We start from the raw sequence: 26,006 nt of genomic DNA, 5'->3' as shown, positions 1-26,006 counted from the left end.
GTCAGGGCTGAGAAGGGAGAGGCTGGGACGGAACAGCACCATGGTACCCACGGCCACTGCTGCTCAGAAACACCACTGTTCTCCTGACCATCCTAGGACCTCTTTCTGCAAATCAGAGTTTACAATTTCCTGAGGTCCCATGTGGAAGGTGGACAGACAGACTTCAAAACAGTGTCCACTTGTCTACAGATCTCAGAGCTTCTCAAGCCACCAGCTCACCAGACCATAAGTTCTATGAGAACAGAAACTTTGCCAGTCCCCTTGAAAAGCAGGCCCCTACTAGCCAGTTCAGTTTCTGACACACAGTCCATACTAAGAAATATTTATTGACCAGACAGACACACATACACAAACTTCTGCTGAGAGTTCCACGTCTGTAGTTTGTAACACAAATGATTCTTCCCTTGACCCACTAGAAGACTAAAAAGACAGCAGGTCAAATGCAGTATGTTTAACTTCTACTTTACCATTTATAAGTGCAAAGTACCAAGTGACTCCATCATAATTACATCCACAACCCTTATTTCCTCAAGGAAGAACATTTATATTCACGTTTTCTAGAACTGCAATGATTGAAATGGGCTCAAATTAATCCCTGCCTGACAAAAATTAAGTAATCCAGAAACTACCATCTAAATAGAACTATTTTACTGAAAGTAAATTCATAGAGATGTAATTCAGATTTAATACCCTCCTGGTTCCCAAACTTTAAGGGGCTCTTGTAGTGGATTTTAATTGTATTTTAATAAATAAAGACTGCCTGGAAAATCTGACAGTAAAACAGTCCCACCAGTTAGCCTTACAGACCAGATTATGGTAACACACACCTTTAATCTCAGTAGCCATAATGACATACATCTTTAATCCCAGTAGCCACACTAGTTGCCATAGAAACTGGGCAGTGCATGCCTTTAATGATGGTGGTGCACACCTTTAATCCCAGCCCTAGAGAGGAATATAAAATGGGAGGAAACAGCTCTCAACAGAAAGTCTCATTCTGATATTCCTGTAAGCAGGATCGCTATTTCAGACTGAGGTTGAGGTAAGAGCCAATGACTGGCTGTTTTGCTTTTCGGATCTTCAAGTTGAACCCCAATTTCTGACCCTGACTTTTTTAAATTGTGCTTCAGGCTCTGAAACCTCACAAAAATAGGAAGAAAACAAGAGCGTCTCAGAGTGCAGTTCAGTGGTAAGCACTTGTCCGGCATGCCTAAGGCCTTGGGTTCTATCCCCCTTGGGAAGAAAAGAAGGAAATAAATAAATAGTGGGAAGGGCATCCTGGCAACACTCTCTTGGATTCCTTGCCCAAGAAAGAACACTGTAAATCCAAAACAGTGCTGGATCAAGGGTGAATCAAATCAAACTCTTTCTACCAGGCTTCCAAACTTCTTTTATTATTATCAAGAGAAAAACAGTTTATACTATAACCCAGGTTTATATTTGCACATTTGTGCATATACACTGGGAAGGGACACGTGCGGAGGTCAGAAGGTGACACTGGGTAACTTCCTTGATCTCTTCTTTTTGAGACAAGGTCTCTCCTGAACCTGAAGCTCACCAATTGGCTTAACTATCTGGCCATCACATGCCAAGAATCCTGTCTCCACCTCCCCAGAGTTGGGATTTCAGAGCCATGCCACTGTGCCTAGCTTTTGACGTAGGTCCTGGGGATCCCTGTACAGATCCTCAGACTTGGATGGCAAGCACTTTACCAAATGAGTATCTCCTCAGCCCCATATCACATGCTTTCATAAAACAAAATAATATTGCCCTTAATAACATGTGACATATCAACAGATTCTACTTTATCTCCCTATCAATGATACTTACTTGATCAGAAAGCATGAAGTGCTCAAAGGAGTCATATCAAAAAAAAAAAAGTAACCAGTGTGAAGATGGTTTCATTGGTTAAACAATTTAAACACTAGTAATGACTGATTAATTGTAAATTTTAACTAAGTAAATATTTGTAAGTCAAATAAGGCAAAAACCAAATTTGACATCAATAATGGGCATTAATATGCATTTCCCGCTCTGAATACTTATTTAAACCAAGGAATTAAGTATTTACCATGCTTTTCTAGGAGAAATTGGTTTATTCGTCAGTAAGGAGGAGGGCAGTTGTTCACAGATAATGTCAACTAGGAAATGCAAAAAGAATGATATAATTTAAAAATTATAATTCTCTATGACACAGAGTGAATGTTAGAGAAAGGGGTGGTTATATCATCACTTTGTGGATTACTTAACTACAAAGAGAAAATTAACAATCTTAAAATGAAGAGATATAGGAGGAACACTGGAAGCAAATAATGGCAGAACAAGCCCACACAATGATACATACCATAGCCCAGCATTTGGGAGGGAGAAGCAGGATTAGGGATTTAAGGTCATTCTCAGTTACATAGCAAGATGGAAGCTAGCCCGAAGTACATGAATCCTGTTTCAAACAAACACAACAGCAAAACAGACAACCCTCCACAGCGTGTCTCCTGTGGCAATATAATATAAAACATATATGCAACCTATGAGAATATTCTTGCCAGTCAGGCAATCTAACACTCAAGGGGCAGGAGTTCAGTGAGATCCTGACCTGCCTAAGCTACAGAGAAGCCCTGTCTCAAAAAGACAAATAAAAAAGGAAATACAGGGAGGGAGGGGAGGTATGGGTAGAGGGGAGGGGAGAGAAGGGGGAGAAGGAGGGGAGAGAAGGGGGAGGAGGAGGGAAGGAGATGGAAATTTTTTTTTTTCTGAGTGTTTTTTTTTTTAAGATTTATTTATTTATTATGTATACAACAATCCTTCCATGTATGCTTGCATGCCAGAAGAGGGTACCAGATCTCATTATAGATGGCTGTGAGCCACCATGTGGTTGCTGGGAATTGAACTCAGGACCTCTGGAAGAGCAGTCAGTGCTCTTAACCTCTGAGCCATCTCTCCAGCCCGAGATGGAAATTTTTAAATATAAAAAAAAAAAATAAACCATGAGAAAAAAAAAAAAAAAGGAAATACTCTTGCCAAAAATGTTTAACCTGAATTAAGCCTTTAGCCTTAACTTCCAGTATATAGGGAATACTAGGAAGGAGAGCAAGTTAAATGACACAGGGAAACCTAGAATGGAGGATAGTCCACAGATAAATGGTTGGCTTTCTACAAAAACGCAATGTCAGGAGCTAGAGGGATAGATGGTACAATGGTTAAAAGCACTTGTTGCTCTCACAGACGACCTGGGTTCAGGTCCCAGAACCTACATGGCAGCTCACAACCACCTATAACTCCAATTCTTGGGGATCCAATGACCTCATCTGCATGTGCGCATCAGATATCACCCATATGCATAAAATAAATCATTTTTTTAATTTTGAAAAAAACATAAAAAAATAAAAACAGAGGGGACCCACCATGGCACCCACACCTGTACAAGTACACACAACCACACTAAGTGAAAAGGTGAGCTGGTAAGATGAATCAGTAAATACAGAGAGCTAGCTGCAAAGACTAACAGCCTGAGTTTGGTCCCGGGAACCCAGGGACAAGTGAGAAGAAAACTGACTCCAGAAAGTTGTCTTCTGACATCCACATCCACATAAAATATAACAAAAATAATCAATTAATTAAAATTGGGGAAGAGATAAGATGCTACACATCCAACTAATATGACATCATAATTCCCTAATATGAAGCAATCTGAAAATATCACTCTAGCTCTCAGAAAGTCAGTCATGATACCATCTCAGTTCCTGCTTTGTTAAGTCAATTTGATGTCAGTTTTCTTTTTCTTTTTTCTTTTCAAGTTTTTTTGTGTGTGTCAGTTGTGGTGTCACAGGCCTTGGAAGGCAGAAGCAAGCAGATCTCTGTGAGTTCAAGATTAGCCTGGTCTACAGAGCAAGTTCCATGTAAGCCAGGGCTACAGAGAGAAACCCTGTCTCAAAGAGAAAAAAAAGATTTATTTTTATTTTTTTATGTGTAATACACACACACACACACACACACCGTGTGCATGCCTGATGCGATGGATTCCCTGGAACTGGAGTTACAGACAACTGTGAGCTGCCATGTGGGTGTTAGGAAATGAATTCTAGAGCTCTCCTAAGCACTGAGCCATTTCTCCAGCCCCAGGCGCCTGTTCTGAGACAGCTGTGCACTGTGTGAAGATCTGTTGCTCTGACTGACTTAATAAAGAGTTGAATGGTCAACCTGGGTAGGATGCATAGGTGGGATTTTCAGAAAGAGAAAGGAAGAGGAAGGGGAAATCGAGGCGCGGGAGATGCCAAGAGACAGAGGAAACAAGAGGTGCAAGATGGAAGAGACATACTGCCACGTGATAAAATACAGATTAATATAAATGGGTTAATTTATTTTAGTTACAATTTACTAATATATATATATATATAATATATAAGTATATATATATACTTAGTTAAAAATATTTAGTTAATTTATATTATAAGAGTTAGTCAGGAACAATTCTAAGCTATAGGGGTCAAGCTTTCGTAACTAATAAGTCTTGCCAGGTGGTTGTGGCGCACACCTTTAATCCCAGCACTCGGGGAACAGAGGTAAGTGGATCTCTATGAGTTCAAGGCCAGCCTGTTCTACAAAGTGAGTTCCAGATCAGGATCCAAAGCTACACAGAGAAACCCTGTCTCAAAACAAACAATAACAACAAAAAAAGAAGTCTCCATGTCTTTATTTGGGAGCTTGCTGGTGGGACAGAAAGAGTCAAGACAGAAAAAGACTCATTATAGATAACAATTTTCTTAAATGTATTGGTTACTTAAAGAAAATGAACCTTCATGTGGAATGAGGGTTTTTTTTCCAGACAATTAATTATCTTACTTAAAAACAAAAATAACTAATAGAAAAATCCTTACCAATATCAGGGAATTTTATTTGTTCCTATTTTTAAGGACTTTTCCCAACCCATGGGCAATCCTAGGTAACACTGAAGTTCCTTTGATCCTTTACCCCTCTAACGGATGCCCCCATCCACCCTTACCCTCCAGCTCTTAAGCTACTTTCTGGGATATGGGATGAGGAAGCAGCTGCATGGGTGACTACAGAGATCACTTCCTCCTACAGTACATCTGGTCCTGCCCTTCTACCAAATCAAATGCCGATTTATTACCCTCTGATGGATATAGTCTATCAGGCTACTTCCAAATACCCATAGCTCATACTAGGCCAGAAACTTGAGGCAATAATGTAAATTCCACAAACTGACAAGTAATTGCTCAATAAGCGTGGAACAAGGAAAGGCCAGTTGTGTCCTGTGCACATGTGGCAGCCCTTCATAACTTGGCCCACAGTGGTAGCAGTGTTAACAGAAGGCTGGCGTTCCATCAGCAGGCGTCCAGGAGTCCTTGTCCGTCTAAGTCTGAAAGGTTATACAACAAACAAAAATGGGTAATAGCTGTGTTGACTTCCTGACGCAAAACTGAGAACATAAAGTAGTCAGAGCTCCCTACCTACCATAAGCTTCTAAGGTGATCTGAGCTGAAGAGTTCTAGTTTATATTTTGTTATATATCTAACTCTCTTCTAATGGCTATCAGGATAAAATAAAGGATTTGTTCTTTCCATAAACATACCCTATACTATTTCAGAAACTGGCGTGGTCAATTAAGGACCTACGAACGTGAGGCAGGTAGAGATGGGGAGAGCTAAAACAAACTCTTCACTATCTTTCCTCCTTAAAACTACATACTGATTGGATTTCAAACATTTGGCTTTCTCTGAAATCCTTTTGGCATTTGCCCTGAGTTTGAGTGGGTGTGGAAGAAAAGGAATCTCTGCCTGCCTCCTTGTTAAAAACAAAAGAGCAGCTGGCTTTCCCTCTCTTTTTACTCAACTGATTGCTGACACAGCAAGTTGGGCATATACCCAGGGAGACATATCAGGTCTCAAGAAATAGACATGCTAAAGAGAACAAAGGCAACGAAAGCAACCCCCATGATTCTGACACCTAACCAGAGCATCCTGCTACAATGCTTACAAACTATGCTACAAAGTACTCAGGTACTTTTGCCTCTGTTTTTGAGAACTAAGATATTAGCAATGCATTATTATTGTTGTTAACTGTTACTGCTACTGCTACTACTACTACTTACAAGCCTCTTTAAGATAGAAAACATGCATTGCTACCAGCCAGACTTGACTGCTACGTGTGTGTCCAGGTATTATGGAAAGTAAAGGCAGAGCTGTACCCACACGAAGCAAGATTGATTATACAGAGCTCTCTTCTCTCCCCTCCTCTTCTCCCTCTCACTATGAATCCATCCTTTCCCAGAATTCACTGTATAAACCAGGCTGGCCTCAAACTCATGATCCACCTTCTTCAGCCTCCCATTTTGTAAGAGGCATGCACCACCATATTCAACTATCTAGTCTCAAGAGTCTTTATTCATTCTCTTATACTCACCCTCTCATGTGTGTCCATGTTCATGTGTATATGAGTTTCTGGTGTGGTACATAGGCACATAAAGGCCAAAAGTCACTACGTGTCATCTATTGATTTCCACCTTTTACCCCACCCCCACCCAAAGACAGGGTTTTACTGTATTCTGTAGCCCTGACTGTCTATAGACCAGGTAGACCTTGAACTCAGAGAGATCTGTCTGCCTCTGCCTCCCAAGTGCTTGGATTAAAGGTGTACGCTACCACTACCTGGCTATCTCTACCTTATTTTTGAGGCAGGGTCTCATATCCTTTTTTAACGAGGTTTCATTTTGTTATCCAATCATGCTTTGAACTGCTAGGCTTCAACAATGTTGCCTCTACCTCCCAAACAGATGGAACTGCAAGCATTGTGCCTAGCTATCAAGCCATATTCTAACATTTCATCAATCTTATGTTTTGTGTGTGTGTGTGTGTGTGTGTGTGTGTATAAACATATATGGTCTTATGTTCTGTTATAAACCAAGAAAGTAAAAAAGGGATATAGGAAGTACACACATTTGCCTGACTTTGACCCTTCCAATATTCAGCCTTTTATATAAATTTGTCTGCCAACCTTGGTTCTTAAATTTCTTCTAAAGGAAAACAAAGTAGTTTTCTGTTATACCTTGGACAATTCAAAAGTTCAGTTCTAGCCAGACATGCCTTTAATCTTAGCACTCAGAAGACAAAAGTAAACAGACATCTTTAAGTTCCAAGCAAGCCTGGTCTACATAGTCAATTCCATCAACCAGGGCTAATAGTGAGACCCTATCTCAAAACAAAACAAAAAGTGCACTTCAGTTCCAAGTGAAACAAAGGCAATGACTAGTGTACCACTATATGCTGGCTAATGCTGTATTACTCATTCTGCTAGTTCCCAAACTATAGACACCTACAGAAACAAAATGAGTATATACATTCAATCAATATAGGAAATATATTTAGCAACTTTTCATATAATGCATTCAATCTTTTTCTTAAATAAAAAATCTTTTATTTACTCCTAAAATAACTCTCCTGTACCTCTCTCCTCTTCTAAATGAAACCTGAGGTATAAGCTTTTTTGAACTGTTTTGCTCTACCTAGGCAGATATTTCTAAGATGCCTAGGCCAGACAGGTGTTAAGTCATAGTTCTTCTCCAGTTGGCTTCCAGACTCTGTTTAAATGTTCTCTGAAACCTCTGGAGGGTAGATGTACTCAAACCTCCTAGCTCAGATTCTGAATTCAAAAAGCTTGAGACAGACTGTACCCTACAGGTGTGTTTGTCCAAGATAAACTATATTTAAATAAACTCCTAACACATTCACTTTCTCCTAGCACCTGCTTCTCCCTCTTAGATTCAAGTATGTTAGTTCCTGATAGCCCAGTTAATTCAGTAAAGAAATATTCTATCCACTGATGTCTTTGGAAACATCTAAGTTTTGGGCATAACAGCTTTACATGAGAAAGCCGAATTGAAAAACACAATATTTTTTCATTCTCCTTGATTTGTTTGTTATCAAAGAAACAAGAAAAGATGGCAGCAAGATGGCCATGGCAACACACACTTGTGATCCCAGCAATGGGAAGACCACCCTGGGCTAAGTAGTAATAGCAAGTCAAAAGAGAGGAGGGGGAGGAGAGAAAGGTAACAGCAAACTATTCTCATTCCCTGTTGTCTTTTTCATACCCGGCAAGGATCATACAGGATAGAATAGACACCAGTAGCTTCACAGTGGTCAGAGCCATTGGTCTTGTAACACCAGCAGCTACAAAACATATTTGGTTCTCCCCACACACTTTGGTCCTATACTCTTTCAATTATTATAGACTCAATGTCTAGTACCTAAGAAAAATGCTTGGCACATAGCAGATATTCAGGAAATATTGGCAAGTAGCAACCCAATAACTCAGGAAAATAAAGAACCCAAATCTCAGAGAATGAATAAGAAAAGGTTCAGAAAACTACAATAATTCCATGGTATTTATACTGGTCTCCCTAGTCTGACAATCAAAACAACACATAAGTCCTAAAAAGGCCTGGAACTAACTCCAAAAACTAACTCTTCTCTCTCTCTCTCTCTCTCTCTCTCTCTCTCTCTCTCTCTCTCTCTCTCTCTCTCTCACACACACACACACACACACACACTCACTCACACAGGTTGGAGGCGTATGAGAATGCACACACACAAAACTAAAAAAAGGTCTTCCTCAAGCCTGGCCCTGAAGGCTTTAATGCCATTAAGAGATGGTCCCAAATGGACATGGTGGCAAACACCTATAATCCCATCTCTTGGGAGGTGGAGGTAAGAGAATTCTAATTTTGAAGCCAGTCTGAGCTATATGGTAAGACTTTGTCAAAATAAATAAATAAATAAATAAATAAATAAATAAATAACAAGGCTGGGATTAGGATGTAACTTAGTGGTAGAGTACTTGCCTAACATGTACAAGGTCATGGATACAATTCTCAGTACCAAAAAAATCCTTCAAGAAATTTTTGTTGTGATGTTTTTAGAATATTTCTTTCTGTTCTAAATCCAAGATTTTTCTAGCAAAGAATCCCTTTGTACAAATATGTGTGCACACACATGAACACATATACATATATGGGGGATGAGCTTGAAGACCAAGGAAAAATGCAGTCTAAATCTGGATTAAAAAATAAGCACAGCCAAATACCACAAATCACAACTGAATAAAGCTCATTTCATAAAACTATACTAGATAAGGGTACTAAGACTTGCAAAGACTTCTCTAATCTGGCAAAAAATTAACCAAAGATCACAGACCATGTCTCATTCTTCTCAATTGTCCATCTCTTTTCAGACCTAAAACCAAGAGCAATATCAGGAAGATATTCGGCCTTCCTTTTTCTTTTTCTTTCTTTCTTTCTTTCTTTTTTTTTTTTTTTTTTTTTTTTTTGTTTAGGCCTTCCTTTTTATGCTCCCATTCCATACCACAGATGTTACCACAGGGTCTAGCCGTGAGACTGAATATAACTCTAGTATTTTGCAAGAGCCACATAAGATTACTAGAAGGATGAAAGGAAATTTATCATTGGAATCTAAAACTGTGGCAGGGTTTGACAGATACAAAGGCTACTTAGGGACAAAAGGGCCACTAACCACTCCCACAGTGGCCCTTTGCCCATAAGCCCAGGATACCCCAGCCCTGCAGGCAGCACAGAGTTAACTACCCACCCGTTCTGAGAAGCACAAAGGTACATCACTGCAACATGTCTAACATTTACATTGCCTCTCTCTGCTCATTAAACAGGTTTTGGTTAAATAATGAACAAACTGTATTACAGACTCCGATGAGAATTCCAAAATTATAAATCAACTGGGAAAGCCCAAAGGAGCAGACAGACAGGGAGGGGGGAGAAGGATAATATTGACTAATATAAAGGGCGCAGCTTGACAGTGGATATTCCTGCCACACCTGATCAAACACACTCTGTGGGGGGAGGGGAAAGAGAGCAAGAGAGGGGAGATGGGACAAGACAGCCTGAAATTTGCATCCGGAAAAGATTAAAAGGGATTCTTTGGGGATAGAGAAAATACATAATATATATTACTATAAATGCAAAACTGTACTAAAGCTAACTCAAATGTCAAAGATTACAGCTTGAATAAATTTAAATATAAAAGCCATGTGCTTCCTTGAGTTAATGAGAGAGACATAAAAGGACAAAGTGGCCAAGAGGCTGCCTTATGCTGCCTTTGCTGGGCAATGGGTCCAAAGCTCGGCCATGACTACATCCAAAGGCTTCCCTCCAGAGTTCTGAGCCCTAAGAAATGTGAATTCATTAGTTTTGTAACTTACATTTGATTTTTTTTAATGACAGATAGAGCTAGGTACAGTGGTGTACACCTATAGTCCCAGTTACTCAAGAGGTTGGCAGATACATCATTTGAGTCCAGAAACTCAAGGCAAGCCTGACAGTACAGCAAAACCCTGATTACATTAAAGAAAAACACATTTTGAGCTACAATTCACATGCCATAAAATTTATCCTTGTAAAGTATACAACTCAGTGGTTTTTAATAGACTTTCAATGTTGTACGACCATAAAACATTTTCTTCACTCCCAAAGAAACTCCTCACAGAAATCACACACCTGCATTAACTCCTTCAGAAGAACCCTCTGAAAGGATCTAAGAGCCCTTAATGACTAAAGGGAACAATCAAGTCCCCCTCACTGATACTTTTGTCAAAGTAACAATATACAAATTCTGTACTCTTGATTGTAGGGAATGAAGTTATCACACTTTGTGTAGATACTGACTACAAATATCCCCAAAGATACATCTCTGTGAGGATAACTGCTATGGACTCAGTCAGCCTTACAGGAAACAAGGTTCTCATTTCCTTGTACAGGAAATTTATGCACTTATGTAGTAAATTCCTCTGCTTACAAAAGAGAAAGAAAGAAAGAAAGAAAGAAAGAAAGAAAGAAAGAAAGAAAGAAAGAAAGAAAGAAAGAAAGAGAAAGAAAGAAAGGGAAAGGAAAGGAAAGGAAAGGAAAGGAAAGGAAAGGAAAGGAAAGGAAAGAAAAGAAAAGAAAAGAAAAGAAAAGAAAAGAAAAGAAAAGAAAAATTTGGAGCCAGTACTGGTAGCAGACACCTGTAACATCAGCACTCTAGGAGTTACAAGTGAGCTTGAGCTGATGTGAGTACTCGAGCTCATGTTAACCACTGAGCCATTGTCTATACTGTTTCTCTAACTAGTTCTTTTTGGTTTGTTTGTTTGCCACTAGGGAGTGAACCTAAGGCCTTATGAATTCGAGGCAAGTGTGCTACCATTGAGCTGATCCATTTGTTTTTTTTTTTTTTTTAATTTTGAGACAGGGTCTCATTAAGTTGCCCAGGCTGGCCTTGAACTCATTCTATAGCCTAGACAAGTCTTAAACTTTCAATCCTCCTGCCTCAGGCTCCTATATTGAGATTACAGGTCTGTACCACTATGTCTAGGTTGTTTATTTGCTTGCTTGTTTGTTGAGGACAGGACCTTATTTTGTAGCGCAGACTCTCCTGGAGTCAGTGTGTACGGGAACGTGAGAACAATAAGCAGAGTATCAGTCCCTCTGTGGTGCTCTTAGTCACTCTGTGCCCAGCTTTGCCTCCAGCTCACAACACTCCTTCTGTCTCATCCTGAGTGCTTGGATTACAGGGGTCAGCACCAGCCAAGTTTAGTTTATAAAACTAAAAATTTAAAACCTTTTCAGTGAAGCAAAATTCGTTCCTTTATAGATAACTTCAGTCCATGTTTGGGAAAATAACTTTCTCCAAACCTTCTCCTGTGTTTCTCATAAAATGAGGAACTTCTTTTTCATTTACTGTATGTTTAATTTGTTGAAGTCTAAATACTGTTCAATTATGGGCTGATGTACCACTATCTAACAGCATTCCAAGGCTACATTACAAGAGCCCTTTAGGATCAACAGAGGAATACATTTCTGAGGCATTTCCTTTTAGTCTATATTGCTTTTAAAAAGCACAATGTAAAATAAAAACAATAAATAACAACAACAAAAACCACATAGGTATTGACTTTTTTCTTCCATTACCCTCTTCTCCCACACATACAATAAAAGGCACTTTGTATATACAGTCCCCTCTAATTAAATGCACCAAAGCAATGGACAACATGGGAAAAGCACTAAAGCAGGTGTTAGAAGCCTAAAATTTACTCGATTTGACCTCTGAGATTAGCTAAATCGCTTTAGGTGTACTGTTTGCTTTTTGGTTTTTTGTTTGTCTTTTGTTGTTGTTTGTTTCCATTTGAGATAGGATCTCATGTAGCTCAGGCTAGCCTAAAACTGGTATATAGCTAAAGAATGAAATTGAATTTCTGAACCTCTTGGCTTCTCCTCCCAAGACCTGAAATTACAGACAAGGTCCATGCTACCACAAAGTTTTTGGGGTGCTATGGATTGAATCTAGGGCTTATTCAAGGGAGATCACCACTTGACAAACTGAGCTACATCTCCAAACCTTGAGGTAGATCACGTTAAACCCTCTACACTTCACTTTCTGTCATAAAAAGGGGCGTTAGGCATGTCTCTTTCATACATTTCTGTAAGTTAACAAGGAAAATATGTAAATGGCTTTGAAAATTCTAATTGTGAATAATACATAAAGTTAATTTGATTAGGAAAATAAAAGAACAAAGGATTCTGAGAACATAGGAAGACTGAAAAATAATCAATAATGAAAGCAGTGACTAGGGATTGACAAGCTATATCCACGAGCCCAATCTGACTTGCATACTTCTTAAGAAAGAAAATATATACTTCTAATGTACATCTTTCTTATGACTAGTGAGCTGCATGGACAGAGCTGAGCAGCCACAGAGCCACATACAGCCTGCAAAGCCTGAAGGGTTTACTATATGGTCCTTTGTTTCCACTTAATTGCCCTATATGATCCTTTATAAGAAAGTTTTGTCTATCCCTGCAGTAAATCAAATACATGTATTTCTTACTAAGCAGGTAATTCTGTCTGCATGTGGAGCCTTACCTGTTACACTGTTTCCCACGTGTGGCACCTTCCTTACCTGTTGTGCTGTTTAAGAATTCTACCTACATGTGGAGCCTTACCTGTTACGCTGTTTAAGACCTCCTTTAAATGACTGAAACTGTGCAGTAGAGGATCCCGCTCTTCATCCTGAAGAATAGGTCAAGAAGAAAAATGACTAGTCCAAAACAGTAAAGAGAAAATAAAAGATCAAAACTGTCTCCCTAAATCCAACCACAAAATTCAGTATGTTTTCTTTCTGAGGAAAAGAAACTTAGCCATGGCTCCTCACTCTCCTGTAGGAGCAGTGGGCCGCTTCCCGCCGCACCGCTCCTGAACGGCCAGCTTTACACCAGAAATAACAACACACAAATTGTATTCTTTTAAACACTGCTTGGCCCATTAGCTCTAGCCTCTTACTGGCTAACTCTCACATCTTGATTAACTCATTTCTATTAATGTGTGTAGCAACACGAGGTGGTGGCTTACCGGGAAAGATTCTAGCCTACATCCGTCTCAGGTCAGAGAATCATGGCAACTGCCTCATTGCCTTCTTCCCAGCATCCTGTTCTGTTTACTCCGCCTACCTAATTTTCTGTCCTATTAAAGAGCCAAGGCAGTCTTTATTAACCAATGAAAGTAACACATAGACAGATGACCCTCCTCCATCAGGCATCTACCTCTACCATTCTCCCACCTTATCCTCAGAGGCAGAGGATCAACCCCAGAGTTCACTGAAATGGCTACTCTCACTAGCTAGCTTGCTCCAGGTATCCCTGTCTCTGCCTTCCAAGGCTTGAATTACAGGCCTTACCCACTCAGTCTCTTCACCAGCTCTGGATAGCAACTAATCCTTTATATAGGTTTTGGGGCTCCAAACTGTAGGCCTCTTGATTGTGCAACAAGTGTTTTATCTGCTGAACCATCTCCCTAGCACCTTCTCTTTTAAGATTTTTATTCATGTGTATGTGTATATATCTACATAAGTATATAATCGATGTTCACAGGTACCCAAGGAGGCTAATAGAGGATATGGGTCATTTAGAACTGGAGATAGAGTCATGAATTGCCTACCAACTTGGTCCACTAGAAGATTAGCAATTATTCTTAACTGCTGATCCATTTCTCCAGCCCCCAGCCCTGCACTCCCTGTCTTTTGGGGTTTTTTGTTTGTTTGGTTTTTGGTACAGGGTCTTAAGTAGCCCAGGTTACTTTTGAATTCAGCATATAACCAAAGCTAGCCTTGAACATATGATCCTGTTTTTTTCTACCTCCCAAGTGCTAGGGTTATAGGAACACACGACCACACCCAGCCGCTCCGTTCTGCTTTCACGTCACATGTCTTCTATTGTTCTTTCTCCCTCCTTCTTTTATGAGGGCTGTTCCTTACCTTTCTTCTTTTATCTCACACACACAAACACACACACTCTTAGTTGATTACTGTTTTAACCAAAGATGAGATCCCTACAATAACTCAGTGACCAGACTTGTCTGCCCATTCCCCACTTACCAGCGGTATATGGGTGCTCCATCGTGCATTTCGTTTGATGGCGCCAACAACAATGTTAATTTCTCCTTGAATGATGTAAATATTCTTATCCACCATCCTGACAAACCTACCAGAACAGTCAAAGAGAAAAGACTGGTTAATATTTTTTTCCCTTTAGGGTTTGTTTGTTTACTTGTTGGTTTTAGGGAGTTTTTTGTTTGTTTGTTTTTAGGTTTGTTTTGAGACAGGGTTTCTCAGTGTAGCCCTGGCCGATCTACAATCTGTGGAACAGGCTGGCCTTGAACTCAGAGATTCGGCTGCCTTTGCCGAATTCCAGCACTTGGGAATTAAAAGCATGTGCCACATGCCTGTCTTTTCTCTTTCATTTTATGTATATAAATGTTAAGCCTGCATGTACATTTGTGCACCATGCACATTCTCAGTACCAGCATAGGTCATCAGATCCCCCAGTACTAGAGTTACAAATAGTTATGAGTTACCATTTGGGTGCTGGGAATTGAACCTGGGTCCTCTAGAAGAACAATTCTTTTAACCACTGAGTCATCTCTCTCCAGCACCAAGATGGAGGATCATTTAAATAACTAGCCATATATGGTGGCACATACCCATACTACTAGAAAGGCTAAAGCAGAAGGATTGAAATTGCAAGGCCTGCCTAGGCAACTTACCAAGACCCCATAAAAATAATAATAATAAAAGGGGTGGGAATGTAGCTTAGAGAAACACTTCCCTAATGTTCATGTGGAACTTGGTCCATAACCCAACACTACCAATTAATTAGTTAAGTCACCCAAAGCATAGTCATGACTAGGGTAACAATGTGAGAAATGTCATTTGACTTTCCAGTACCAAGACTTTCAATCTGGGACACTTAAGGTTAACTCTATCTTAAGTTATGAATCTAAATGTCTGACTGTCCTAATTGTCTCTGGAAGTTCCAAGTAGTCAAGACAACAACTCAAACTCAACGATGCATCTGGCTGTTATGGTGTACACCTTTAATCCCAACACTCTGGAAACAGAGGAAGGTAGATCTCTGTAAATTCAAATCCAGCCCGATCCACATAGCAAATTCCAGGCTAGTCTGGGATACATGAGACTTTATTTAGAAAGAGAGAGAGAGAGAGAGAGAGAGAGAGAGAGAGAGAGAGAGAGAGAGAGAGAGAGAGAGAGAGAGAGAGAGAGAGAAATTTCTTTTTGAGACAGTCTCTCTCTGTAGACCAAGCAGGCCTTTAACCCAAAGAAATCTGCCTGTCTCTGCCTCCTAAGTGCAAGGATTAAAGGTATGTGCCACAAAAGAACAAAAATAAGGCATGTAGATCTCTCTGAGTTCAAGCCCAGCCTAAGCTACATAGTGAATTTCAGGCCAGTCAAGGCTACATAGTGAGACTGTCTCAGAGGGGAGAAAAAGAAGGCTTTGGTTTGGAATCACCATTACATGTCAACTTAAATACTGCAAGCATTCTGCCCAGGCAGTTCCAGGAATCTAGCATGCTCAATGAGAAGTTCTAAAACCTCACATCCACTTACTGACTACAGGAGTCTCCAGCAAGAAGACTCCAGTAGACGCTTTGTAAAGCTAATGCTCTATGAATCTCCGAAATGAAGCTGAAAGCTAATTTAGTATTGCAACTGCTCCCAGAGGAACTACTATAGGATTGCCTTTGTTGCCCAGGATAGCACTTAGAAAAGATATTTAATTCTTTACCCAGGTAAAAATACTGAAAAATGTAATTTCTTCTTAGAAGACTAGGGATGCAGTTTAGCCTCGTGTGCACAAAGCTCCAGATTCAACCCTCTCACACTTAAACAGACCAGCACGATGGTGAAGACCTGTGGTCTAAGTGCCACAGTAAGTAGTGGCAGAAGGACCAGGAAAGGCAAGTCATCCTTCACAACACAGAAGACTGGAGACCAACCTGGGTTCATAAGATTGTTTCCTAAAAACACTTTTTTCTTGGCATAGAATATCTCCTAGGAATATGTAACAATAAATTTGCCACTTCCCGTTATTTAAAAACTCCTCAGTCTGGCATGGTGGCTAATGTGAGTAACACTGGTATTCACAAGTGAGTTCAAAGTCAGCCTTAACTGTGCTGAGTCCCTGTCTAAAAAAAAAAAAAAAAGAATTCAGAACTATTGTAAAGCTTTTTTTAAAAAGTATTAGTATTGTAGTATATGACTTTCTACCACTATTTATGTTTAAAAAACAAAAACAAAAAAAACACCATGGAAAACCCTACTTTTTTGTTTTTTTGGTTTTTCTTTTTCTTTTGGTTTTTTTGAGACAGGGTTTCTCTGTGAAACATCCCTGGCTGTCCTGGGATGACTGTAGACTGGGCTGACCTTAAACTCACAGAGATCCACCTGTCTCTGCCTCCTGAGTGCTAGGATATAAGGTGTGCACCACCACTGTCTGGCCCTACATCTTTATTCTTTAAACATGTGATATTTAGCCTACAAAAGAATACAGTCATATAATATCCAGTGTCTGGACTAGTGGTTCAAGAGAAGGCTCTTGAGTACTTCCCAATTCTATCCTCCTTGCTTCTGTCCATGACTCCTACTATTGTAAAACTGACATTTATTAACATTTTACTCTTATTTCAATGATATGTATCTTTAAATAACATACAATATCATTCTCCTTTATGTGTAATGAATATTTTATATATTCTTATGTAATATGCACTTTGATGTTTTATCTAAGAGTCATCCATATCCATGTTGATAAGTACAGTTAATATATAAATAAATACAAAATATAGCATCTAAATCTGGGTATCGTGGTATATACCTTTAATCCCAGCACACAGAAAACAGAGGCAAGCCAGTCTCTGTGAGGTCAAGGCAGCCTGGTCTACACCCAGAGCAGTCAGAGTTACACAGAGAAACTCCGTCAAAAAAAAAAAAAAGACCCCTCAGAGTTTGAGCACCTTCTGTTCTTTCAGAGGACCCAAATTCAGTTCCCAGCACCCACACAGTGCCTCACAGTGGAATTTTTACAATCATAAAGAACAGAGTAGTATCATCCAAAGGATTCTGTATCTAACTGGAGACCATCACACTAAGTGAATTAAGCCAATCTCAGAAAGAAAGAAATCCATGTATGTGTGTATCAAAGTAGTAATGCTGTTTGGGGGACAAAGGAGACCAATGGGAGGAAAAGAAGCAAGAAAAGGGACTGAAAGTGGGCATGAGGGGGGATATGCCCCCTCAACATAAAACACAGAAGTACATTTTTAAAATAATTATTTTGGGGGCTGGAGAGATGGCTCAGGGGCTAAGAGCATTGCCTGCTCTTCCAAAAAACCTAAGTTCAATTCCCGGCAACCACATGGTGGCTCACAACCATCTGTAATGACGTCTGGTGCCCTCTTCTGACCTGCAGGAATACGCGCAGACAAAATATTGTATACATAATAAATAAATAAATATTTTTAAAAAAATAATTATTTTTTTCAATTATACTACTAAAGCCAGGTATGATGGCACACATCTGTAATTCCAGCAATCAAGAGACAAAGCAGGAGGGGCAGGATTCTGATGCCAGTCTAGGCTGCATGGTAAAACCTTGTCTTAAAAAAAAAGTAGGACACAGAAGAGAGGATGGCTGCTCTTCCAGAGAACCTGGCTTCAGTTCCCAGCATTCACATGGTGGCTCACAACCATTCAGTGCACAGGCATGCATGCAGGCGAACACACATAAAAGTTGGCACCTTCGTCTGGCATCTATGGGCACTGCACACATGTGGTACACAGGAATACAGGCTAACACATAAAAATAAACTTTAAAAGCAAGAGTCCCAGCGGTGGCCCAGGGGGTAAAGCACTTGCTACCAAGCCTGACAAGTTTGACCCCCCAGGACCCACTTAATGAAATGAGAGAACCCATTCCTGACATTGTTCTCTGACCTCCACACATGCACCATGGCACATGCACAAAATACACAAAATAAATAAATGTCACTGTTTTCATTAGAAAGAAAGGACTAGTGAGATGGATATGTACTTAAAGACTTGTCAGACAAATGTGAGGACCAGAGTTCAGATACCCTGAATCTATATAAATACCAGGAGGGTAGCCCACCTGCTGCAATTCCAGCTTCAGATGGCAGAAACAGGATCTGTGAAGCAAGTTGGCTAGCAAGACTATGGGCAAGCTCTAGAGCTGATTGAAAGGCCTACTTTAGTGATAAGATGGAAGACTGGAGATTATTACAGACATCAGCCTTGGGATTCCATATACATATATGTGCAAATACACAAACATGCAAAAATGTACACACACACACCATATACAAATGAAAATGTAAAAAGTTAGCATGAAATATGAGTAGAACAGGGCTGGAGAGATGGCTCAGAGGTTAAGATCACTGGCTGCTCTTCCAGAGGTCCAGAGTTCAATTCCCAGCAACCACATGGTAGTTCACAGCCATCTATAATGAGATTTGGTGCCCTGTTCTGGCACGTAGGCATATATCCCAGAATACTATATACATAATAAATAAATTTAAAAAAAAAGAAATATGAGTAGAACAGGCATTTTACAAATCAGAAAATACAAGTAACAGCCGGGCAGTGATGGCACATGCCTTTAATCCCAGCACACGGGAGGCAGAGGCAGGCGGATCTCTGCAAGTTCGAGGCCAGCCTGGTCTACAAGAGCTAGTTCCAGGACAGGCACCAAAGCTACACAGAAACCTTGCCTTGAAAAAAACAAAAAACAAAACAAAACAAAAAAAAATACAAGTAACAAATTAACATGAAAAGAATGAAAAGATTATTAAGCCAAGCAATCGTGGCACACACCTTTAATCCCAATACTTCATAGAGGCAAGAGGGATGTCAAGGGTTCAAGGGCAGCTTGGGTCACATACTGAATTATAAGCCAAACTGGACTAACTAAAGAATAAGATACTATCTCAAAAAATCTGTAAAAAAAAAAATCAATAAATCTGACAATAACTTAGTAAAGACCAAATGGCCAGAGAGCATCCAAACTGATACAATCAGTTTGAAAAACAATTTGGGATCATCATGCCAAGTTAAAGAATTTCATATCTTTATCTCAGCAATTCCACTTGTAAGTCTAGACCTCAAAGAAATAAAAAAAAAAAAATCTGGCAAGGGGTAGGTATGGTGAGACTAGTGGGTAGAGCATAACTGTATGCAAATTCACCTTTGGTGATGGTCTGGGGTTGTTTTGGGATGGTTGGTTGGTGGTGTTTGTTTCTAATGAGGACCTTACTCTATAACCCAAATGGCTTGGAACTTAAGACACTGGTGCCTCAAGTCTCCTGAGTGATGGGATTTACGGGCATGCCCACACCAAGCTCAGTCTTTCTTTTTCAAGTCAAGGTTTGCTCTCTTTGCCTTTGCAAATGCTACTCCCTTCTTTTCAGAATGTTCTCTCCTTGTGTTCAGCTTTGTAAACTCTTCCTCATTTCACATTAAAATTCAATAATCAAGCAAGGTGTGGTGGTGGCTCACCTTTTTAATCCCAGCACTTAGGAAGCAGAGGCAGGCAGATTTCTGAGTTTGAGGCCAGCCTGATCTACAAAGAGTTCCAAGGACATCCAGGGCTTTGAGAAACCCTATCTCAAAAAAACAAAACAAGTCAACAGTCAAGTCATGAAATGATGTCGGTTATAAGAGGGGTCTTCAGAGTCAAGAGAGACCCGAGTTCCAGTCCTAACTACTTATACTTAAATGACTCTAGCCAAGACTTTTCTTTTTCTTTTCTTTTTTCCTCTTACCCCCAGTGTTAGAAATTGAACTCAGGGCTACATGCAAGCTAAATGAGCACTGTACCACAAACTATAACCTTTAAGCAAGTTTCCTAATCTTCCTGAGCCTTCGTTTATAGTTTTCCACAGTAGCTATATATGGTAATCAAAAGAAGGAGTAAGTGTTCAGGACTAGCCTGGGCTATACATTGAGGCCTTATTCAAAAGCAAAGTTTTCCATTGCACAGTAAAGTCATCTACTTTTTTGGGTTTGCTGTGAGGCACCCAGCATGGCACTGAATGTTGTTAACATCCACTAAACATTCTGTTTTTATGACGGTGTTTGCTCATGAAGTCTTCTTCAACTACTCATTCTCCTAGACAGTATGAGTACCTTTGTTTTGTCAGTCCATAACACTGTGTACACAGCTCCTTTTTTAAACACATCTCAGCTGAACAGCGATGTTTACCTGTAAAACCAGCAATGGGAGGCCAAGAAAGAGAGATCACAAGCTTAAGATTGGTCTGGGTTGCACAGTGAAACCCTCTCTCTCTCAAAAAAGGGGGGGGTGGAGAGAGATGACTCAGTGGTTAAGAGCACTTGTTGCTCTTACAGAGGACCTGGGTTTAGTTCCTGGCACCCACATTCTGGTTCACAATCATTTGTAACTCCAGTTTCAGGGGATCCAACTCTCTCTAACTTCTACCTGTACCAGGCACACACATGGCATACACACACATGCATGCAAACAAAACACTACTGAGCTTGGAGGAAATAGGCATACAAAAAAACTTACTGAACAGGAAATTACAGAAAGAGTAGGAGTTTGCCGGGCAATGGTGGTGCACACTTTAATCCCAGCACTTGGGAGGCAGAGGCAGGCGGATCTCTGTGAATTTGAGACCAGCCTGGTCTACAAGAGCTAGCTCCAGGACAGGCTCCAAAGCTACAGAGAAACCCTGTCTCGGGGGGGGGGGGGGGGGGGGAAGGATAGGAGTTAGAGAAAGTCGAACCAGGAAAAAGCAGGTACTCTGATCTGACCAGGCACAGCTGGAAAAACCTCTCAAACCTGCTAATCGGGTGCACGGTGTACCTTGGCTCTGCGTGCCATCTCCTCCTTCAGTGGAGATTCTGAGACTATCTCCAGAACTGTATGTAGGGAAAGCCACTGACCTGTCCAAAACTGCCCATCTGAGAGATGCAAATGAACCAACGCTCCTCTCTATCCTCATCTTAACTGCTCAGAACACACAAGGTATAAGGGTGACCAGTGGCAGAGTGGAACAAAGAAAAGCAGCTCGAGTGACGGGGTACTGGGAGCGGCAGTGCTAGTCCCACACAGCCAGCCTAGTTTCTCTTTCAGGAATTACCATGGACTAAACAACAGGACAGCCAGTCATGCTGTGCTCAGGTCTTCAAACAGTAGCCACCTGCGGAAGCAGAAGCAGAAGCAGCAGCTGCCTTCTTCAATTAGGGGCCTGCACAGTACAAGCTCTGCTGCTTCCTATCCATTTTCCTCCTGACTGCTTCTGTCATTCATATTCCCTGCCTGACATGCACTCAAATGTATAACCCTTGTTTATAAGATTTGTCCTCAACCAGACAGTGGTAGAACACATCTTTAATCCCAGCACTTCGGAGGCAGAAGCAGGTGGATCTCTATGAGTTCAAGGCCAGCCTGGATTACTTTTTTTTTTTTTTTTGGTTTTTTTCGAGACAGAGTTTCCCTGTAGTTTCTAGAGCCTGTCCTGGAACTAGCTCTTGTAGACCAGGGCCAGCCTGGATTACAAAGTGAGTTCCAGGACAGCCAAGGCTACACAGAGAAACCCTGCCTCAAAAAACAAAAACAAAACAACAACAAAAAGATTTGTCGTTACACTTTCACGATTATTTATACTATTGCTGCTCTGAGCACATTCACTATCTGGAATAAATCATCACTTCCATGATCATTTCCACTGCCACTGAGGTTCCAAAGGAGCATACCACTCTACTGTATTTTCCTTTAAACAAATGCAGTTGAAATGTAAAAAAGAGGAACAACAACTTATTGCATTTATTTCATAGCTCTTCCAGCATGAAGGTAAAATGGATCTCTCCTTCTCCTTTCCACTCAACCCCACCATGAACCCGACATCCAATCATTCTAATCAGCAACAACCAGCCAACAGGGATGGAGCGTGGCCAGTCAATGGTCTTCCCAGAGACGCTGTTTACAAACAGTATCTCCTCCCGAGCAGGAGCTGTGTCATCTTCCTCTCCAGCTGCCCACTGGAGCAGAAGAGACACTCCACCAGTGAGTGCTATGACTTTAAAGCAGCAGTCATCCTGACTCTGGAACACAGGGAGTGAAAGGGGATCAGGTAAGCTGAAACTGGAACTGACAGCAGCTACAAAAATGTGCCCACAAGTTTAATTCCTACTGTGTCAATGAGCATCACTGTTAAGACTGGAACACACGAGCTGGGCTATGGTGGCGCATACCTTTAATCCCAGCACTTGGGAGGCAGAGGCAGGTGGATCTCTGAGTTCAAGGCCAGCCTGGTAAACAGAGCAATTTCCAGGACAACCAGGGGTACACATAGAAACCCTGTCTAGGAAAAAAAAAAAAGATTGGAACATATGCCAGACGGTGGTTGTGCATACCTTTAATCTCAGCATTTGGGAAGCAGAGGCCAGCAAATCTCTGAGTTTGAGGCCAACATGGGCTACTGAACAAGTTCCAGGACAGCCAAGGCTACACAGAGAAATCCTATTTAAAAAAAAAAAAAAAAAAGACTGCAACACTGCAACGTACTATATAGTTTGCTTACAGCAGACTACTATTAAAAAGAAGTTTGAAGTTTGAGAACAACCTTAAAGAAAAATTATGGGCCAGGTGGTGGTGGCGCACGCCTTTAACCCCAGCACTCGGGAGGCAGAGGCAGGTGGATCTCTGTGAGTTCGAGGCCAGCCTGGTCTACAAGAGCTAGTTCCAGGACAGGCTCCAAAACTACAAAGAAACCCTGTCTCAAAAAAAACCAAAAAAAAAGAAAGAAAGAAAGAAAGTTTATGTTAGTGGAATTATTCCTACATAGAAAATCATATCCTGCCCCCAGCACTGAAAATCAAACCCAGGGCCTCTCTCTCACGTGCTAGGAAAATGCTTTATCACTGAGATGTATCCTTTATTGGAAATGTCTGATTCTCATAGAAAGCAGTGTCCTGTACCAGTCCCACTCCATTTGCTTTAAATCTATATAAATCAGAAACACGATTCCTTCTCTTCCTAACACATGTATACACACTCTAACACACCCATTTTTAGGAGGGCAAAGAGAATGAAGTAAGAGAAACTTGGTTCAAGGATTGTATCATCCTAGATAATCTGCCTTCCAATCCCCAGTCCTCCACCTTGTTTCTACTTACCACACAAAAGGACTGACTGCAGGGCCAGGCCAAGCCACAAAGCCTAACCACATACTAAACTAATCCCAGGGATGCATGATATTTTGTGGGGTCCAATATCTGCTGAAAGAAATTAGGAAGATTGTTTTGTTTTGTTTTGAGACAGAATCTCACTTTGTAGGCCAGGCTAGTCTTAAACTCAAAATGCTCTTCCTCAACCCGGAAAGTACTGAGACTGTCTGTCACTACACCTAGCATAAGTCATTACTTTTCAGAAGTAAAGAGCCAGACCTAGTGGTGCAGCCCTGTAAATCCAGCAGCTCAGGAGGTCAAGGGCTACAGAGCAAGTTTCCAGGCCAGCCAGGCCAACTTGGAGGGACCATGTCTCAAAAATAAATAATTAAAGCAAGCTGTGGCTATGACTCAGTGGTAGACTGCTCGGCTACCATACGTAAGACCCAACGGTCCCATCCCCATTACTGTAAGACCATGGCAGATTTTTCCATGTATATCCTCCACAAGGCCTACGCTAGTGCCAGGTATTCTTGAGTTTCTGCGCTAAAAAACACTCCATGGCCTCTCCTCTCTAAAGTCCTCTTTGCCTTTGATGAACTGCCACTGCTTTATAACACAGCAATGTCAAAGGTCATTACTGGGCCATAAACGACACTTTATGTTTATGTCTTTGGGGTTGAGCCCAGTCATCCACTCTGCTTCCTTGACTCTACCACAAGTAGACCATCTCTCACAACTTGTCTGTTTGTTTGAGACAGTGTCTCATTTAGCCCAGGCTGGCCTCTAACTCAAGAGTCGCAGAGGATGACCTTGAATGCCTGACCCTTTGTTTCTACCTCCCAAGTACTGGAATTACAGGTGTGCCCAGGTGCCCAGGTACTCAAGACTTCATACATGCAAGGCAAGCCCTTACCAGCTGACCTACATCTCCAATCCTCTTCGTGCTTTTCCTCCTATTGAAAGTAAACAGACCGCCAGTACCGAACTTAATCCGTACTCAAATCCCCCTTAGCTCCCAACCGAATGTACCACAAAAGAGTGGCTTCCTTGTTACTACATCTCATGTCCTTAGGGTAAATGGAAAGAAGTCACAGTGGGAAAATGCCTACTCAAAACACACACCAGAAGAGAAGTGTTGACAGTTGGTGGTGGTGGCGCATGCCTTTAATCCCAGCACAGGGGAGGCAGAGGCAGGCGGATCTTTGTGAGTTCAAGGCCAGCCTGGTGTAGAGATCTATGGGACAGCCAGAGACCCTGTCTCAGAGAAAAAAAGTGTTTACATTACAGACCCACGGTGACAGCTGTGCTGTCCTGTAGAAGGAAAAGCGTATCTTACAGGCAGTTCCCCAGGCTGCTGGTCTCCAGCCTCTACGCCTTCTAACTGCCTAATCCGGCCTGCACCTTAATGAAGCACTTCAGTTGTCTCAGGACGGAATCACCCAAAAGTGACAGCTCACAGGACCTGGGAAGATTCCTTGTCTAAACCCCGAAAAACCCATCCCTAGCTTTGCTTTCAGTTTTGGAGGACTACATTCTTTATAGAATGCAGGAAGCCATGAAGAAGAGGAGTTGAAGACTAGACTAAGCCTAGCAACCCAGAAATGACTCTGGCATCCCCAGAGTCACTTAGAGCTGAAAACACCCCTCGGGGCCAAGGGCCTGACCTTTGGCCCCTGCACACCTCCCAACTCTCTCCCACATCAATCTTTGGGGTTTATTTCCTCCCCCTAAGCCCTACCCCAGCCCGCTCGGCTCAACCAAAGGACCCTTCCTCCTCCTTCCTTATGGCAACGTCAGGCGGCCTACGCGACGCTGGAACTCTAAGAAGAGACTTCGCTGACCTGTCAGCGGATCCAAAATGGCGGGGCCTAGTCCCAGTACCGGCAGCCGCGGCTCATGTCCAGCCTGGCCCCGGAGGCGTCTCCCAGCCGCTTTCCCGGCGCTGGCGGCGACCGAGACACGGGACGGAGCCTGTTTTCTGGAAGTCGATGCTAACTTCAGGGTGAGAGCTCACAGCTGGCCCGGAGAACTGGGCCGGGACGGTCGGCGGAGCCGGCTACCTTCCCTGTCAGCTCACTGACGTGGTAACTAGCCTCAGTCTAGCCCGCTGCCTGGTAACTGAGCGAGTCCGGCCGCGCTCGGCCAATCAGAGTGTGGCACCCTGAGAAGTGGCACTCCAGCTATCCAATCCAAGGAAAGGAATTAGCTCCGGGAGGCGTGCAGTGCCCAAAGAGACCAGCCCAGATTACAAGGGAACGGAGAGTAGGTCGGGGACAGCCAACGGATACGAGGATTTTCTGACTGACGGTTATAGAAGCCAATAAAAAATGAGAAATTGTGTTGCGCGGTTAGAGGGGTGGGGTTAGGTAGTGTTCGGTTGCAGCGCGCTGTTTAGCAGTGGCTGCTGGGCAGCCCCGGGAAGAAGG

The 26,006-nt window shown here is 41.6% G+C and overlaps 1 protein-coding gene across 4 annotated transcripts in view; it reads right to left on the bottom strand.

The window, feature by feature from the left end:
• Positions 1-25,678, bottom strand: part of Gbf1 (golgi brefeldin A resistant guanine nucleotide exchange factor 1) — a 138,193-nt gene extending 112,515 nt beyond the window's left edge. For all 4 annotated transcript variants that reach the window (XM_038324742.1, XM_038324753.1, XM_038324761.2 and 1 more), the window contains exons 1-3: positions 25,422-25,678; positions 14,449-14,554; positions 13,022-13,088 (exon numbers count right to left, since the gene is read on the bottom strand). In XM_038324742.1, the coding sequence (XP_038180670.1) occupies positions 13,022-13,088; positions 14,449-14,544 (163 nt within the window). In that variant the 5' untranslated portion in view covers positions 14,545-14,554; positions 25,422-25,678. The remainder of the gene's footprint in view (positions 1-13,021; positions 13,089-14,448; positions 14,555-25,421) is intronic.
• Positions 25,679-26,006: the final 328 nt, after the last annotated feature.

The sequence above is a fragment of the Arvicola amphibius genome, chromosome 1 (assembly GCF_903992535.2).
Source record: "Arvicola amphibius chromosome 1, mArvAmp1.2, whole genome shotgun sequence".
NCBI lineage: Eukaryota > Metazoa > Chordata > Mammalia > Rodentia > Cricetidae > Arvicola > Arvicola amphibius.
The sequence above is the reverse complement of the archived record's forward strand: the minus strand, read 5'-3'. Positions and strand labels throughout refer to the sequence as shown.